Genomic DNA, 17,854 nt, shown 5'->3' with positions numbered 1-17,854 from the left:
CAATGCTGTTATGTTTATTGTAGTTGTAGAGAGGAGCAGAGGCAGGACTGAGACAGCAGTGGACTGGGACTTGGACTGAACCTATTTAGTAATGCGTAAATGTAATGAAGACCAATTACATGGCTAAAATTATATTAAGGTTTTTTTTAAGTGTAAAAAGTACAATTACTCAAAAAACCTACTCCATGAACTCAATGTGAATATTTGTAGTTACTTTCCACCTCTTCTTCTACAGTACATTGAGTAGCTTTTTCTTTCTTTCCAGTGTGGACTTTATCACATGTTATTACTGCAAACCTCTTTAGGGAAAAGTGGCTCTATTACCAAACAACGATTACTGTATTATCTGACCAAGCGCTTACTCAGCATGTTGTAAGTCAGAGCACGCACACTTACACACTATCTGACCACCTGATGACTGGTCTGCTTTTAGGAGCATATCTCGACGAGTCCTCTCCCCTCCTTTCCTCTATAGATAAATATGTCAGTCACAATTGTAAGCCATTTGTGTGTGTGGAGACAAATTGGGATGCTGAGTCTCTTGGTTCGGTGCTGATAACAAAGCAGACAGGCTTGTCGTAGAGTTGTCATAGCATTGGCATTGCATTTTGATGCAGACTATAATAAAGCTTGCACTCATTGCATCATCCTGTAAACAAAAAGGGAACATGGTGCCTTCAGGGTTTGTGGGAAACTGTAGGACATTTCAAAGTAGACAGCTTTTACTTTATTGTTGTTTTAAAGAAATAACACAATTTTGATTATTTATTGCATCCGAAAACCATTTTTTATAATAAATTCATATAAATTATTTTATTATAAATTAATATTTGAAGTAAAAACAAATGAATGTGTTTACCATAGTAGTATATTGTTAATTATTGCTGTTACTTTGGTCTTCTTTGAATGATATTGTTGTCTAGATCCTCCAAAACATTCTTGTAGATGTTAAATTTGCTTAAAACGGCATTTGTAATTAAAATACTATTCTTGTTGGGACACTCTGTTCTACATCTCTGTCCCTCTGTCATACATGTCCCTTTTGTACATTTTACACTTGCCGTGGGGAGCAAAGCTGGACAACCCTTATGTTTTCTCATCAACATTTTGATATTTAGTATTATTACTATCCATGCCAAAACAACTCTCATTTGCTGATTTTGTCCAAATGGTTTTCACATTTGAGACCTCAAGTCACTCAAAAGGAGATGTTTTTGCTGGGTGTTTGGTATGGGAGGGCTCCGCTGCTCTCTGCTGACACACACGGGCAGCCGAAATCACTGCAGGAGTGATGCTGAAAGTCATGCATATAAAGTATTTGTGGGTTTTGCTGCTGCCAATTCAAAGGAAAAGAGACATTTAGGCTGCTGTTTGACAAGCTGACTCATAATATCTTTCTGCAATGGAAAGATTTGCGCAATATATTTTTAACCACCAAAACACTGGAGCTCTAAGATGACTGTTAAATTTATTAAGGAGTTTGATTTTAATCCCACTTCAAATGTTGTGGGATGTTGACTAAACACTATGTTACTTCTAATGTTTAATGGGCACTATTGTATAAATCCTTTAACTATCACTTGCACCACTGGAGTTGCCTGTGTATCCACTAAATTAAGGTCTGTTTTCAATCCTTGTAATAACTGTGTCTGCCTCAACATTTCATCTTTTCTACACCGTGTCAAATTGTTGCCCTTGTAATTTGGGCTGCCCTGTACTGTGGTGTGTTGGTGCTAATAACTGCTTTTCTAAATAATTGGTGTTATTCATTGTTTTGTTCCTGTAATTTGTACTGTCCCATGTGAGGAGCCTACCAGGTGACAGTGGCCCTGCCTAACAAAAGCGTTTGATGTGTGCTCCTGCAGCTTCACATAGTTTGGACTTTTCACCTTGATGCTGTCTTTGATATCCTTTGCTCAAAGTAGCCTAATCCTAATCCAAGTTTTTGTTGTCATGACCCTGTCTTCAGTTGTGAACAAACAGGAGAAAAGTTGGTCACTACATACAGTCCTCTAAAAGTGCGGGTACGCCACCTAGTGGAAGTAGCCCAAAACCTACACATACTACAGGCTACGGTAAGTAAACATTACATAGAGACAAAAATAAATAAATAAAACAATATCAAATGTATAGTCTTCTTTATAGTCTGCAGCTACACAATTTACACAATTTGGATGATTTTAACTTTTAATCTTATTTTTGGTTTGTGACGCCCTCTTGTGGTGGCTTGCCTGTCATTTTCCATTTTTTACAGTGAAAGTGAAAAAAAAAAAAAGGCACGCCATCTAGTGGCGGGTCAACAAACCATCTTTATGGGTTACAATATTCTCAATGAATAATGTGGCCTATCTACCAAAACATTCAACATACGTTGATTTTGGACAGTCCTGTACATATATAATGTATAAAAAAATGTCATGAACAAATCTGCAGTTCGACATATTTATAGGTTAATTTATTAAATTGCCTAAGTTGACTGTATTTGATGATACAGCACTATTCTAAATCCCAGTTTGAATGTCTCCTCCCTGCATGTTTGCACATTGCTTTTTTAAACTCAATATTTTCATTCATTTTTTTTCTTTTTCATTCATGTAAAACTTGCATTCATAACCAGTTTAACGCCCATCCTTCCTGTGCTCAATGCATGTTTCCGTGGCCCCTCCCTCCCTCCCATCCCGAGGCTGGATACTGCTGTGTCCGGCTCTGTGCTCCCTCCTCTCTGTCTTCTACAGCTCTGTCCGGCTCTGTGCTCCCTCCTCTCTGTCTTCTACAGCTCTGTCCGGCTCTGTGCTCCCTCCTCTCTGTCTTCTACAGCTCTGTCCGGCTCTGTGCTCCCTCCTCCCTGTCTTCTAGGTTCTGTGCTGGAGAGAGCGGGGATGTCTCCACAGCGCGCACCGGCATAATGCGCATATGAACCGCACAAGCGACTTTTCATTTGAGAGAGATGGACTCATAAAAAAGAGCTAAAATCTACAAAATGCCAAACGCTAGCGATGTAATCAGTTTTCAATTTTTGCTGCAGAGACGACTGACATGCTAAGCCCTGGATTCAAACTACCAACCCACTGAGGCATGAACTGACAGTACTTTCTGAGGTAAGACGGCCCTAAACACAGCAATATTGGACAGAAATGTTTGAAAATTGCATTAAAACCTGGCTATGAATTCCAGTACTACGACTGAGTTCTGAGGTGTATTATTCTAGTAGAGCTTCATCTTTTCTATTGGTGGACTAAAGCTGGGTACAGAGCTGTGATTGGCTGCTGGTGATGTCTGTCATGTGGCCTGCTGTGTTCTCCAGTCATCATATGGCCTCATGGATCGGGCTGTTATCATTGTAGGCTATATAGTTAGGCGTGGTTCAGAGATGACATGAGACTGAGTAGTTAGGAGGGATAAGACAGGGCAAAACTAAATACATTTGCTAACATTGTAGATTTTTGTTTTTACTATGTGCCTTGGAACAATTGGACATTTTAGGTGTTACTTTTGTATGTTATTCTTTATACGAAATACACTGGACAAAATCTGAAGCCAAGAAAGCAGCAGCTGGCTGACCTGGCTGTATTATGCCCAATCATTAACCATGAACTGCAGTCTGCTGTAAGAAACGGTCATATGATGCTGGTCAGGCTTAAGCTATTAGAGAGTGAGACCAAAGCAGAAAAAACATTCACTAACAAATTCTGCCACAGTGTATTTTCTGATGTTTCGAAGACATCAGGACAAGCACTGCAATAAGCTATAATGTTCATGAAAAAAAAACACAATTTTAGCATCTTCTCCTGGGCCGAGTAAAGCACATTTCCTCAGGCGTGTCTTTGCCATGTCTGTTATTTTGGAAACTATCAGGATTATGCAAGTTACATTTTCCTCATCAAAACATAGGGTTTCCCTTCATTTTCCCATGTCATCACAGGTGTTTTTTGCTAGACACAGCTTTGATTCTAGTTTGCACAATTGACTTTTTCATCAATGTCTCTTCCTGCCAAGTTTCTATTTAATAGGATATGTAAGGAATAGTTACACTGTTCCTTCTGGGCTCAGATTCCCTGTTGTCCTGTTTTTCTTTAACTCAGGGAACAGGGAATCTGAACCTCGAAGGAAAGGTGTAACTATTCCTTACACAGCTGATGTTTTCAGACAGTATGAAATTCTAGTCTTTTTAGAGGATGTTGTTATCATCTTACAATTTCATTTTCTGTTTGTAGGTTTACCCAAGGGCGCTCTCCACACTGGATGCAACAACAGCAAAACAAAGTTACAATACAAGCTGTGCAAAGCAGACAGTGACATTTGGTCTAAGCGCCGTCATACACCATGTACTCCCCTCAGAGCCTTCACCGCTGGGGCATCACTCACAGCGAGAGCATGGAGAGATTAGCCTACAGTCAAGGTATGTGTCAGCAGAAGTATTGGTTTAGAGGTCCTATATTACACAAAATTAATTCTTGTGAGCTTTTAGTTGTGTTATAATATTGTTACCTCATCAAAAACATAACCAGAGTTTTGTTTCATTCACACATTTATCCTTATTCTTTATCCTTTATTATTAATTTGTCCACATCACCAAAGCTCAAAATGCTCCGTTCCACCTTGTGATATCATGAAGCGGTAGTTTTCAAGTTACCAGCTACATTTTACCTTTAGTTCAGTACAGATGGGCAAATCATGGGCTGAAACCATCCAAATGATGCTAGTGAAGGTGTATAGAGTTTAAAAACACAGTGAAGCACTAGGACTGAACTGCCTATGGGTCAGTGTGGATCTGCAACATCCATCCATCCATTTTCTTCCTCTTGGTCGTGGGGGCAGCAGTCTGAGCAGGGACTCCCAGACTTCCCTCACCCCAGACACGTCCTCTAGCTCCTCCAGGACCCCAAGGCATTCCCAGGCCAGCCGAGAGACTTAGTCCCTCCAGCGTGTCCTGGGTCTTGCCCGGGGCCTCCTCCTGGTGGGACATGCCCAGAACACCTCCCTAGGGAGGCGCCCAGGAGGCATCCTGAACAGATGCCCGAGCCGCCTCAGCTGGGTCCTCTTGATGTGGATGAGCAACGGTTCTACTCCGTGCTCCTCACCCTATCTCTAAGAGAGCAACCAGCCACCCTGCAGAGGATACCCATTTCGGCTGCTTGTTTCCACGATCTTATCCTTTCGGTCATTACCCAAAGCTCATGACCTTAGGATGGAGCGTGAGATTGACAGGTGGATTGATGTAGCGTCTGCAGTGATACGGTTGCTGTATTGGTCTGTTGTGGTGAAGAAGGAGCTGAGCCGAAAGGCAAATCTCTCGATTTGCTGGTCAATCTACGTTCCTACCCACACCTATGGTCATGGTTATTGTCAGGATCTGCAACAGTGTTTACCAATTGAGCTACTGCGTCCTATAGGCTTACATTATACATTTTCATTAGTTCATTATATTAAATCAGGCCTACAACATTCACTCCTCATACTCCATTTACCTGTGGCCCATGTGTGAAGCTGTGATCCCCTCTACCGCCACCAGAGGGCGCTAGTGACCAGCCTGAGGTGATGACGTAGTGCTTATCTTTTGTGTCTTGCTCTGGGCCGCTCTAGTGAGCCTCTGACACCGCCCCTCCGGTGGTGGAAGCAGTGGAACCGTCAGAAGGCAGCTAACCCTTTGGACTGCGCGCTGTAAACAAATCTCAAACCCACAATGTCCAAGAAATCTGACTTTCCAGCGGTTGCAGAGGCGGTAAACAGAGCGAGTTTGCACCATGTAGCTGCCTGACGCCTACGCTTCTGGGTCCGCGTTTGTATTTTTAACACTATCCTCCAGACCTGTCATTGTTTTTTTACGGGTGAGCTCATCTCGGAGGGTTGTTATGTGGGTCTGCAGCTTGGTTTTTGTGCTCCACGGTCGTTGAGATTGGCGTATGCATGCTGTAACAGAGGTACGCAACATGGCATCGCCCGCAGAGCACGATCTGTCTTTAGCTGAAGCGGAAAGCACCAAGGAGAAGACTCAGGTGTTTGGGATTTTGAGGCTGCAGGAGGACAAATCCGGAGGTGTGGATAAGGCCAATAACAGCAGCAACAGCAGCAGCAGCAGCAGTAGTAGTGCCAGTGCAAGAGGTACAGGAGATGGACGATGGCAGGCTCCTATCTTTGCTTTGGCCAGGAAAGCATCCGAGACCATTTCAGGGAGTATTCATGTCCTGCCCAAAGTGTCTGAGCACAGGACGTCTCTACCAGGGGAGTGGACTATGCAAGGTACAGCGTAAACAATGGACCACTGGTTTATTACAAATGTTATTGAATGCATCCTAATTTGATAAAACATGACATCACCATTCTCTGTGTAACCAATTGATTTTCCATGGCTCATCATGCTCTCAAGTTCCCTGTTGGTTATACAGCTTTGCAGATCACATGTGGCTATTATGTACAAGTACAAAGACAGTGTAAGCCTTGTCTGTAGTGCTTTGTGCTCTATAGAGATATGGTGTGCTTAAAATATCCTTACACACAGCATTTGCTAAAACATGTATCTGATGTTGTGTTTGTCTTTTGTCTTCACCTGAATGTAAACCTATAGACCATTACAGAGTGTGTGCTACTGGTGCATCTCACAAAGTTCATTTAAGATAATCATCAGCGTTGTTCAGATACACATTAACTATAGCCAGTGCAACATTGACAAGAAATAGGATAAAGAGTTTGGAGGGTTTATTCAGGAATTGTCACTGCAAAGACAATAATAAAAATAAAAAGAGTAGAAGAGTATACATAAGTTTTAAATCAGTTTTTTTTTTTTTTTTTTAAATACAAAAGTCAATGACTTAAATAGTTTAAAGCTGAATTAAGTTGTTTTAAAGCACATTTTGCATATTTTTATTCTCAATTACTTTCCACCCCTGTCATTCTTTATGCAAATATGTAATAAGACTGTACTTCCCATCATTTATGAGTCACAGTTGCTTTGACTGTTATTTCCCTGTCGGCCTGCAGCCTTCCGTGACCCGATGGCCATGGAGCGTGCCAATCTGTTGAATATGGCCAAGCTGAGCATCAAGGGGCTAATTGAGTCAGCTCTGAGCTTCGGGAGAACCCTGGACTCAGACTACCCTCCTCTGCAGCAGTTCTTTGTTGTCATGGAGCACTGCCTCAAACATGGCCTTAAAGGTAAAACATATCAGAATATGGTTCATTAGCCTCAGGTGTGAGCGAGCTGTTTTCTTACAATAAAGAGATTGTTTATATAGTCCAAAAAAAGTGATATTTTGCACATTTTCAGTGAAGAAGTCTTTTCTGGGCTTTAACAAGTCTCTGTGGGGTCCTCTTGAGCTGGTAGAAAAACTGTGTCCTGAAGCAGCAGAGATCTCAGCGTCAGTGCGAGACCTACCAGGACTCAAGTAAGACTCTGATTACAGCTGTGTTTATTGTTGGCCACATGTGGCCAGAGTAACTCTAGAATGTGACCAGAGCAGGAAAGTACCCATTTTACTTTCACTTCAACAACCTGCTCTTCAGTGTGAGCAACATGCACATTATTATTTGAGCAATTTGTGGTTATCAGGAAATTGCTTGATATTTATAATATCACTACTTCAAAAACAAAACAATGCTTCATTGTCATCATATCATTAACAAGCCCACATCAATCAGTCAGGTGATTTTTAGTTTCTGTCACATGTGCCCAAAGAGGAACAGTAGTAAAGTCGGTGATGGAAATAGGTTTCCTCTGGGGTTGCTGAGTCAGATCAGCTTCCTTTAACAAACATAAGTTTTACACAAGCTTTGAGTACTTACTAAGTATAAGTAGAAAAATTAAAGCCTGTAGTCCAAAATAAAAATTTAAAAATCACTGTTACGGGTCCAATAGGTGTGAGAGTATGGTGCATGAGCCTGTCTTAAGTGAAGTGTTGCTTTACACAGATCTAGTGTGCGTTGCTATGAGTGTAATCTGCTCTGTTTCCATTGCGTTGAATCTGATTATGTTTTTGCTGCACAGGACTCCACTGGGAAGAGCCAGAGCCTGGCTGCGCTTGGCTCTAATGCAGAAGCGGCTGGCCGACTATCTGCGTTTACTCATCACCCGGAAGGATCTGCTGGGGTACACCAACATTGCAAAACAATATAAATAAATGAATTATAATAGATAAATAACTATGCATGTGTTTGACCGGCCTTTGGTTTTTAGTGATTTCTATGAGAATTCAGCCCTGATGCTGGAGGAGGAGGGTGCAGTAATAGTTGGCCTGCTGGTGGGCCTTAATGTCATAGATGCCAATCTTTGTGTCAAAGGCGAGGACCTGGACACACAGGTAACTGTCTATGTTACTGTGAATCAATAGATGAAGTGTGGAACATTTAACCAATGTTAACTATATTAACTGTCCGTGAACACTGAGGTACTTCTTTCATGTTGTGTTTTGTTTAATTCTCCTTTAGGTTGGGGTAATAGACTTCTCCATGTACTTGAAGAGTGATATTGATGACTACAGGAGCGAGGAGCGGTATGCACACACAGCTCTGCACACTGCCTCTGTCTGGGCTAAAACTGTAACTCTAGTCCCTCTGTTTCCTTGACAACAGGAATAGCCAGATAGCAACGATCCTGGACCAAAAGAACTACATCGAAGAGCTGAACCGGCAGCTCAAGTAAGGAATCACTAAGGCCCTGTCTGTCATCTAATTTCATTCATTTCTGTAAAATGGCATCTGATTTGTCTTCATTAGCACAACTGTACACAGTCTGCAGGGCAGAGTCGACTCATTAGAGAAATCAAACTCTAAACTCATTGAAGAGGTAAGAAAACACTACTACTGAAAAGAGGCTTGAAATGACCCAAGGATATCTGTATATTCCATTTTTAATTACACATTTGTATTTGTCTTTATGTAGTTAGCCATTGCAAAAAACAATATTATCAAACTACAAGAGGAAAACCAGCAGTTAAGAAGTGAAAACAGTCTAATATTACTGAAGGCACAGCAGCACTTAGAGGTAAAAGTATAAATAAACAACAGAACCACTATAGTGAAATGGACATGAGAGCTGTGATACCATGTTGTTTTTAAGGTAACCCAGGGTGATGTGTCGTTGGAGAGAGACACTTATAAACAGTCTCGTCAGGGTTTGGATGAAATGTACAACGAAGCTCGGAGACAATTGAAAGAGGAATGCCAGCTCAGACAGGTCTGACCAAAGCAGCTTTGTCACATGAAGTTTAATTCATACAATCCTTTAGCATGCAGTTTGAACATGTTTCTTTCTTTTAAGGATGTGGAAAATGAGTTGGTGGCCCAGGTGTCAATGAAGCAGGAGATGGAGCTGGCAATGAAACTTCTAGAAAAAGACATTCATGAAAAACAGGTATTGAAACTAACTTATGTGTTATGTGTTGTGTATGTATGTGTGTTATGTAAAATTAAATAAGTATTAATAACGGTAACACTTACTTTTTATTTTATTTGTTCATAGGACACATTGATCGGTCTGAGGCATCAATTAGATGAGGTTAAGGCCATCAATGTTGAGATGTACCAGAAGATGCAGGTAATCATTTGAAAAGTAGAGCTCATATGATTCAGCCTATTCTGTAAAAGTACAAATTCATCTGTAATGTTGGAATGATTTTGACTCTCTTAGACGTCTGACGATGAGATGAAGAAAAAGAATGACATGATCAGCCGACTAGAAGAGAAGACCAATCAAATCACTGCCACCATGAAACAACTGGAGCAAAGGTGAGTCACACAGGGACTATTTTATATCCCCTTTTGAAACCCCCATGATGCAATTAGTGTATGTAATTCATGCACAATGTATCAAAATTGGTTCAGGAACAATGAAAGCATGCACCATTTGTGAGTTTCATTTGGGTTGCCTGTACCTGTAATGTGATGCTTGTTGATGCCTTGTGAGCCCTCTCATCCCACTTCTTCACCTTCCCATCCCACCTACATTGATTTAGTGATTTATTCATCATGTGCCTATAAATGTTTAAACATTATATTAATGTTTTATTATATTGAGTTTGAAAGTAATTTAGTTAGGGGTACATTTGACTGAATTTTACAATTATCACTTATCACATCCTCCATCTTCCTCCTCATTTAACTCTATAGAGCTATAAAGTAAGACGTTATGGGAGATGGTTGTGTATTGACAGTCTTTCTTCCTTCTTTTCCTCTTTTCTTCTGCTCTCTGTTCATTGGCTTTGCCCCATTTTTCATTCATCTTTTCATTTTGATCATCTCATACCTCATAATTCAACCCATCTTTCTGCTCTGTGCAGTGACAAAGATCTATTAAGTCAGACGAGAACTCTCGCTATGTCATTTGTCAAGTGTGCCAGCACAGACACAGAGCACCAGTATAAACTGGTCAAGGACATTTCCTTCTGAAGTTTGCTAATAGATGGCTTAACTTTTAACTAGTTGTTTGTGTTTTCTAGCACAATTGTTGCTTTAGAGACGAAAGATTATTTGTATTTTTTATCTGTGTGTTACTTAGTAGACTTAGTAGCACATAAAGATCCAAAGTACAGAGGGCCATGTATACTACTTTTATTCAAATGCCTCATCATATTATCATATCATATTATGTGATATTGCTGAAAATGTTAAAATACTAACTCTGACTTCTGTGCAGTGCAATAGTGTGACCATTTTAAATCACAGTACAGTACAGTACATAAAACCTGTCTCCTCCTTTTACAGTTGACACAAAGCTAACTCCTGAGTGGTAGTAATATACTTGGTTAGCTTAGGAGCCAGTGAGCCACTTGTCCACTGATAATGAGTGAACTGCTAGTTAGCCTTAAAGGGGCTCTAAGTAAGTTTTTGTACAGGTAATGTCTGAAACCTCTTTTCTCTATGGAGATGTTGTTTTGCCTAGAATGTTTCATAAAAAAAGCATAACAATAAACTCCATGGAGAAAAGTGGTTGACTCCACCTAACCAGGCATGTATTTGGCAATACAAATAATAACTGAATAACTATAATTAAATAAATAATATAAAATTCATGTATATACACAATTCCAGGCAAAGGGGTTTAACATTTTCAGGAGACAAGCAGGTGACAGATAACCTTGTGCAGCACTCAGATTTCAGAGTTTGGTGTTAGCCAGGTTAGGTGATGGACCCTCTACCAGAAAACTTACGTAGTGACCTTTTAAACTCGAAGCAGGTATTTTAGTGCTTTATCTTTAACCTAGTAACAGGTCATCACCAGGTCTCTCAGTGTCCTGCATGTCACCACGTGCACTTTGCTGAACAGTTTGGTCGGACTGGAGTGCGCCTGTGAGGCCTTCTGCTTAGGTTTATGCTGCATGTGTTGCTCTGGCTGATCAGCTCTGCCTTTACCCCCCATTGGTTTGAACTGTAAATGGTTAAATGAACATAATAGGACTAAAATATTTGTCTAATATACATCTCAGAGTCAGTTGAACTTGTGAATCAATTGTACTGGCAAATTGCTTACTATAGATAATTAATCAGGGGATACAGGATGTGAATGTGTGTTTGTGGCATTTTTAATCTGTATTAGAAGTAACCATTCTATTCATGTATTCCTCCCTGAAACATTTTTGAAGAGATACCTCCTAGTTAATAATAATGCTGTTTAACACGCTAATACTGTTTGTCATGCACCATGATCAATAAAAAAGTAGTTGTTTTAAGTTGTTGAATTTTTTGTCAGTTTTTTGTATTTTTTGTATTTATATAAAGGAGTAATATAATTAACAATATTGAGAACAACTGCGTGGCTGTTGGAATTTCTTGAAGACCTCTGACAAATAGATTCACCTTTCAAACCAGGAAAATTCTTTGTCTTTTTGCGTTTGATACATTTACCATACTTACTTCGACTGCATCCTCATCCTCTGTTCATTTTCTTTTGTCATTATTCTTTTTGACATCCTCTTCCACGTTTGAGTTTTTCTCTCCATGGTCCTGAGTTTGTCCCTGGTTATAATGGTGCAGATTACAGGAGGCTGAGAGGCATCGCACCTCCGCTGAAGAGGGAACCAGGCGCTTCAAGCTGGACTTTGCCAACAAAGCTGACAGCCTGCAACGGCAGATTGCACAGAGGGAGAAACAACTGTAAGAAACCAATTAAATAGCATGTTTCCTGTTCCGTTTGTGTTAAAGCACTTACTAAAATAAAATGTTGTATATGATTGAATGTTTAATGTGATGTTTTTTCATAGACAGCAGCTTGAGACTGACCTAAAGATAGAGAGGGAGTGGAGGCAGACACTACAAAATGATCTGCACAGAGAAAAGGACACTGTGGCTCAGCTTGGTGCAGAGGCTCTACAGATAAATGGTTTAAAAAAGGTTAAAAAAAAAAAAGTTTTAAATAATAATTTTACATTTGTGTATTTGTAGTCAGTGTGACTGATACTTGCTTACATTTAGGAGTTTCATCGACTTCAGGATGAAAACATTCAGTTGAAGTCAATCTGTGAAGACCAGGAGCAGGCACTTGAGGAGCTTGGCTCTAAACTTAGCGAGTATGTTTAACTTACTTTACTTCTTTTTTTCTTTTAATATGGCAAAATTGAAGTCCTCAATTGCTTGTGATTCCAGATCCAAATTGAAGATTGAAGACATCAAGGAGGCCAACAAAGCCCTCCAGGTAAAGCCTTTGTCTTAACATAAATGCTTATATATAATAGAGAAGTTGTGTCATTTAGTTAATTGGCTGAATGTTGTTTTAGGGCGGTCAGGTTTGGTTAAAGGACAAAGATGCCACTCACTGTAAGCTCTGTGAGAAGGAGTTTTCCATCTCCAGACGAAAGGTCCAAGCTCCTCATACTTCCTCTATAAACGATGTATAATATGATTGTTTTATTCAAATTCTTGTTTGTTTCTGTCTGCAGCATCACTGTAGAAACTGTGGAGAGATTTTCTGTAACAGTTGCTCTGACAATGAGCTGCCTCTGCCCGCCTCGCCCAAACCGGTGCGAGTGTGTGACACGTGCCACGCCCTCCTCCTCCAGCGCTGCTCCTCCAACACTACATAAGGCAGACGGAGAACCATCTTCTCTCAACTCTACTACAAGATATCACTTAACTGTATGAGCGCTGCTATGAATGCATGGACAAGCCACTTCTGTATTATATTTATTTATTTGAAGTCTTGCTGCATTCATAACCATATTCCATATCATGAACATATTTTGTAAATGCCATAAACTACTATTCAGGTGTTTTTCACGTTAAGTCTTAAATTTCTACCAACATAAATGACAAAACTTGCATAAAATGCCCAGCTATCATTTGTTAAACAGATTAATCTAAAATGAACATATTTATAGCACTTGCCTGCTTGGTTATTTTCAGAACATCAACAGTAGACCAATTTGTCACCTTCCACTGGACCAGACAATTTCACATTACAAAATGGGTCCATATTAAACACATTTCAAAACAGTGGTGCTGAAAGAACCAAGACTATTGAGGTACTAATTGCCTCAAATAGATTATTTCAATCAATAAGAGGCTCGAGGCACAGATCGTGATCTTGCCCATGTGCCATTTAAATGTTAAATTGTGTATATATTTTTAAGCACAATGTTAAGTGAAGTTTTATCTAATAATTTAAAAACCACTTTGTACTGCTGCTGCAAATAGTGGAGGTTTTGGACCTCAAAACTGCCTAAAATGTCTTGAATACTCGACTGCAGTGCATAGTTTTAAGGTTTTTTTTTTTTTTTACAAGGCCTTTGTTCTACATGATTCTGAATGATTTACTTTCATTACTGAAATTAGAGATTTGTTCAGTATTACAATGACATAATCTGATCATCACTGTGGCCTTTTGCTGGATACATTCTGCCAATGATCTTTGCCAAGAATATAAACTGTGTAGCAATCTGATTAAAGTCACATTTGTAAGTAAACACTTTGTCTGCAAAGTATGTTGCATTACCAGACTTCTAAAATGTTCTCAAAATGAAAACAAACCTGAAGCAGAGAATGAGAATTAAATATAAAATTTAATATGCAAATGTACAACAGCTGCATTACCATCTTGCAGCTGAAATATAAACTTTTTTTTGTACTTCTACTCTTCAAGAGCAGAATACAATATTAAACTTAAATCATTTAATGAACTTCCAAAACATTCATAAAACACACAGGCTGACATTCATCTTATTAGGTCACTAGCTGATCTGAAATCAGAATAACAGTGGACTTTGTCCAAAAAGTAAACATACACCACCTCACAAAAAACTTAAATATATTTGTGTTTAAAAAATAACTTAATTATAAAACAAATTGCTTTAAATTTATGTTAGTGTGATATGTGTCTAAAACACACCAAAAGCTACTTTTCCATACAAGTTTCAATGATTTCCATATTAGTTACGTTCACTTCTGTCAGTGATGTCAGATCAGCTCTGGAAAAATGTGGCCAAAAGAGATGTAACACAAAAACATAGCTGGACTCAAAGAGGACGAAGAATCAGTATCCCGATCGTAGACCGCTCCGAGAGTTACTATAGTAACCACTGCCTCTGCCTGAAGAGGATCACAGGGGATGTCAGCATTACACCATGCATATATATATATATATATATATATATATATATGCATATATATATATATATATGCATATATATATATATATATGCATATATATATGAATGCACATAGAGAATATTGAAACTTACTTGTTTCAGCAGTGCCACTTGCAGTTGAATTGAGGAAAAGTTCAATATAGCGATGCTCTGAAAAGGAAAAAAAAAATTATCCTACAAATATAAAGAATTATAGTGAAATACTGTTAAAAAAGACTGACGCATGTGGTTTTTGTCTTTGGACATTGCAGCAACTGCATCTTCATGTGAGCGAAACTCGACATCTGCCTCTCCAGTTGCTTTGCCATTGGGAGCCACATCAATGTGAACCCTCAGTGGATTCAATGGTGCAAAAAACTAAAAAAAACAAAACAAGAGCATATGAGGCAAGACAAATGTTGCCTTTCCCAACTCCACAAATTGACAGAATTAAATATTTAAACGATGCACGTTTGCTCTTTTGCATCCTGAGATAAACTATAGACAATTGTTCTTACTTTTGCTATATCTCCCTCTGTTGCACGAAAAGGCAGCCCCCTCATGTGGACAAAATGGCCACTGTGGAAGCCAGAGCTACTGTCGCCTTGACCATGACCTCCCAAACCTATCGAGGAACAAAACCACCACTGTACACAAACCAAAAAAAAAAAAAACATACTCCAAATATAAGGAGTTACTTACCTCTTCCTCCTCTGTCTCCTCTGCCTCGATCGTCAAACATGCCATTGCCAAAACAATAATTATTGAATCCATTGTAGTTGTCAAACCCTCCATAACCTAAGGAAAAAGAGGCTTTTTTCTTAGCTACATGTAAAGGTTTTTTGTGAAGCAAGCTGTAACAGGTCAACATTCAAAAACAACACAAATCATACCTCCACCATAACCCCCACCACCTCTAATATTATCCATCAGGGCACCTCCTCGTCCAGGGCTTGGACCGAAGAACCCTCCCCTGGGACCGCTCATCACTGGTCTATCATAGGGTCCAGGCCGCTGTCCTCCGAGACCCCTCCGAGGTACCTCATAGTAGGCTCGGATCTCATTACGGCTGCTTTTGAAGATCTCTATGTACCTGTAACACGAGGCACGGGCCATAGAGGGGACATGGTCAACAGGAGCAATGACTGAGTTCTTTTACATATATTGTACAAAAACAAGAGATTCTAACCCAAAACATCTTTCCCTATGATTAATTATAATCAGTCTTTCACTGTAATTAAGTTACTGGTTAAATTACCATTTGCTCTATCACTCACAACAAAAATAACATTGAAATACAAATAATACCCCTTCTTTCTTACCACTAGCAACTTTAAAATATAAAGTATTCTGTAAGTGAATTAAATATTTTCAACATTGTTAAAATAAATTAACATTGCCTGCTTAAAATACTTGCAATTATCAATATGTTTTAACAGAAGCCCAACCAGTCCAGCCCATCCCGATCCCGTCTGTCCCACCTGTGCCCTATTCTTTCCTTGTGTTTCCCCAGAGCCTTTTCTGCTATCTCCTTTGAGGCAAACTGCACGAAGGCTTCCCCTGTGCTCCTCCCCTGGTAGTCCACTGGCAGAGTAATCCCATTTGGCACGATTCTCAACCCTTCAACCCAAGCACACATAAATACATTGGTCGGTAGATAGTCTGGTAAAATTTAAAAGAAAAATCAAACCCACATATCACTGGTGACAATTGCACTACTACATTATAGAAAATTAGTGATCTGAGTATGAAATATAGTGTAATGATTGAGGTTGCAGGAGTTTGGCTGAACTAAACACTCACAGCAAAGACTATTTTGGGTGTTTTGCCTTTTACGTGAGTGTCCCTAGTTTCTTTTTAGTAGTAGTGAACATTCACATTTAGTGAGGTGTTCAATCTTCATTTTAGTTATAGTTTTATTTGCACTTTGATCACAGCAGAGGGTGGCAAATATATCCATATTGAAATACCTGAGAAGAATTGAACAATTTCCTCCTTGCTACATCCAAATGGAAGGCCTCGCAGTCGCAGCATGCAGCCACTGCAGCTGTCATAGTCGGCAGGACCACAGCGCTTCAGCACCCAGTGCATCTCACTAAGATTTGACTTGAAAACTGAAATACACATAAAACATGTTTTTTCATCACAAAAATGACAAATTATGGTTTTATGATATGCCTATGATATGACTTACCTTCTATGTACCTGTGCCCCATGTATTTTCTGTCTTTGGCAAGAGCATTTTTGAAGTCTTCTGCAGATTTTAGTTCAATAAATGCCTCTCCACTGGGCCGGCCTTCTTTGGAGTAAGTGAAACACACCCCATTGACTTGCCCTACAATGTCACAATCTGTAATACAATTCAGAGGGGGAAAAAAACAACAACCTTTAAACCAAGTCTTTAGATTCATGGTTTATTGTATCCGTCTGTAAACACGCAGATAATGTCACCTGAAAAGAAACTGGCCACTTCTTCCTGAGTGCAGGACCAGGGCAGTCCTCTGATCCTCACCACGTACCCCTCCTCGTTTACAGACATCCTCCTGCCAAAGCAAACACACAAGTAAGAGCACACGACAAAGAAGCACAGAATATACATACTTGGATAAACATTTCTGACCACAATGAACGTTTAAGGTGAATCGACAGTGAGCCCAGAGCGTCGTTTAGTTCCTAATAGTTAGTTTTAAGCGCTAGCTACTTTCTGAAATCTATAGGAAGCCGTGTATGTGTTCAGGCACGTCCACAGTCACGAAACACATACTTCCGCGAGTTTTTGGGACTTGCATGCAGGATATCGACTCATTTGTTTGACTTGATTCATACATTTCACACAAACTACCATTAGCATTAGCCGCTAACATCTGAGGCTAACTATAGGACAAGACAGCGGTCAAATGAACAGCCCAAACTACACACGGGCTGAACCGTAACATAAACAAAAAAGTATTGCGTTTTATCATTAATAAAGAGCACTATAAAATATAACAACGACATCGGTAACATAGTGAGTTATTTACACACAATCGACTTACTACCGGTCTCCTCCGATCACCTCCTGTAAAGCGAGAAGAAACAGGTGAGATATCGCGAGATTTAGTCAATGTTTTATTTATTATAAAAACGTACATCAGTTTAGCTGTGAGACAATTTAACATAAACGCACAACGATTATGGGTTACACAAACTTGATCTATTCTTGATAACAAAGCATACATGAACTGTCCATAATAAAAAACATATATACAAGAAAATAAAACATGTGAATTTAGCAGAGCAATCCAGCAGAATAAAAGCAAAGCCAC

General features: G+C 39.5%; 2 protein-coding genes across 6 annotated transcripts; one reads left to right on the top strand and one right to left on the bottom strand.

Annotated features, from left to right (window-relative positions):
* The first annotated feature begins 2,816 nt into the window (after positions 1-2,816).
* Positions 2,817-13,886, top strand: rufy2 (RUN and FYVE domain containing 2). Of its 4 annotated transcripts, XM_033991683.2 has the most exons (20): positions 2,853-3,098; positions 4,215-4,399; positions 6,979-7,152; positions 7,265-7,382; positions 7,982-8,083; positions 8,171-8,294; positions 8,422-8,486; positions 8,566-8,631; positions 8,710-8,779; positions 8,876-8,977; positions 9,053-9,169; positions 9,254-9,346; positions 9,455-9,529; positions 9,623-9,720; positions 11,965-12,084; positions 12,192-12,321; positions 12,403-12,497; positions 12,574-12,622; positions 12,705-12,785; positions 12,867-13,886. In XM_033991683.2, the coding sequence occupies exons 2-20, from the start codon at positions 4,324-4,326 to the stop codon at positions 13,008-13,010; spliced, it is 1,899 nt and encodes a 632-aa protein (XP_033847574.1). In that variant the 5' UTR covers positions 2,853-3,098; positions 4,215-4,323; the 3' UTR covers positions 13,011-13,886. The 4 variants fall into 4 exon arrangements, with proteins under 4 accessions (XP_055087741.1, XP_033847574.1, XP_033847573.1 ...); XM_033991682.2 differs by lacking the exons at positions 2,853-3,098; positions 4,215-4,399 and adding an exon at positions 5,529-6,240; XM_055231766.1 differs by lacking the exons at positions 11,965-12,084; positions 12,192-12,321; positions 12,403-12,497; ... (1 more) ...; positions 12,705-12,785; positions 12,867-13,886 and adding an exon at positions 10,272-11,669 and having other exon boundaries at positions 2,817-3,098.
* An 80-nt stretch (positions 13,887-13,966) lies between these two features.
* On the bottom strand, positions 13,967-17,626 carry hnrnph3 (heterogeneous nuclear ribonucleoprotein H3 (2H9)). 2 transcript variants are annotated; one of them, XM_033991685.1, is made up of 11 exons: positions 17,585-17,626; positions 17,001-17,092; positions 16,744-16,899; positions 16,520-16,663; positions 16,031-16,169; positions 15,443-15,642; positions 15,252-15,347; positions 15,068-15,174; positions 14,792-14,927; positions 14,664-14,720; positions 13,967-14,511 (listed from the first exon to the last, which is right to left on the bottom strand). In XM_033991685.1, exons 2-11 carry the CDS (start codon positions 17,086-17,088, stop codon positions 14,456-14,458), a joined length of 1,179 nt encoding a protein of 392 aa, XP_033847576.1. In that variant the 5' UTR covers positions 17,089-17,092; positions 17,585-17,626; the 3' UTR covers positions 13,967-14,455. The 2 variants fall into 2 exon arrangements, with proteins under 2 accessions (XP_033847576.1, XP_055087767.1); XM_055231792.1 differs by having other exon boundaries at positions 17,574-17,613.
* Between the last annotated feature and the right edge of the window lie 228 nt (positions 17,627-17,854).

The sequence above is a fragment of the Periophthalmus magnuspinnatus genome, chromosome 3 (genome assembly GCF_009829125.3).
Source record: "Periophthalmus magnuspinnatus isolate fPerMag1 chromosome 3, fPerMag1.2.pri, whole genome shotgun sequence".
NCBI lineage: Eukaryota > Metazoa > Chordata > Actinopteri > Gobiiformes > Gobiidae > Periophthalmus > Periophthalmus magnuspinnatus.
This window is presented reverse-complemented; position numbering and strand designations above follow the sequence as displayed.

What these genes read in the sequence shown, in the direction of transcription:
- rufy2 (XM_033991682.2), top strand. Translation starts at nt 5,904, where the DNA reads ATGCATGCTGTAACAGAGGTACGCAACATGGCATCGCCCGCAGAGCAC. An exon ending in AGGCACAGCAGCACTTAGAG is followed by an intron (nt 8,978 to 9,052) that starts GTAAAAGTATAA and finishes GTTGTTTTTAAG; the next exon opens with GTAACCCAGGGTGATGTGTC. An exon ending in AGGAATGCCAGCTCAGACAG is followed by an intron (nt 9,170 to 9,253) that starts GTCTGACCAAAG and finishes CTTTCTTTTAAG; the next exon opens with GATGTGGAAAATGAGTTGGT.
- hnrnph3 (XM_033991685.1), bottom strand. Translation starts at nt 17,088, where the DNA reads ATGTCTGTAAACGAGGAGGGGTACGTGGTGAGGATCAGAGGACTGCCC. An exon ending in GGGGCACAGGTACATAGAAG is followed by an intron (nt 16,664 to 16,743) that starts GTAAGTCATATC and finishes TGTGTATTTCAG; the next exon opens with TTTTCAAGTCAAATCTTAGT. An exon ending in CAGAGGGAGATATAGCAAAA is followed by an intron (nt 14,928 to 15,067) that starts GTAAGAACAATT and finishes TGTTTTTTTTAG; the next exon opens with TTTTTTGCACCATTGAATCC.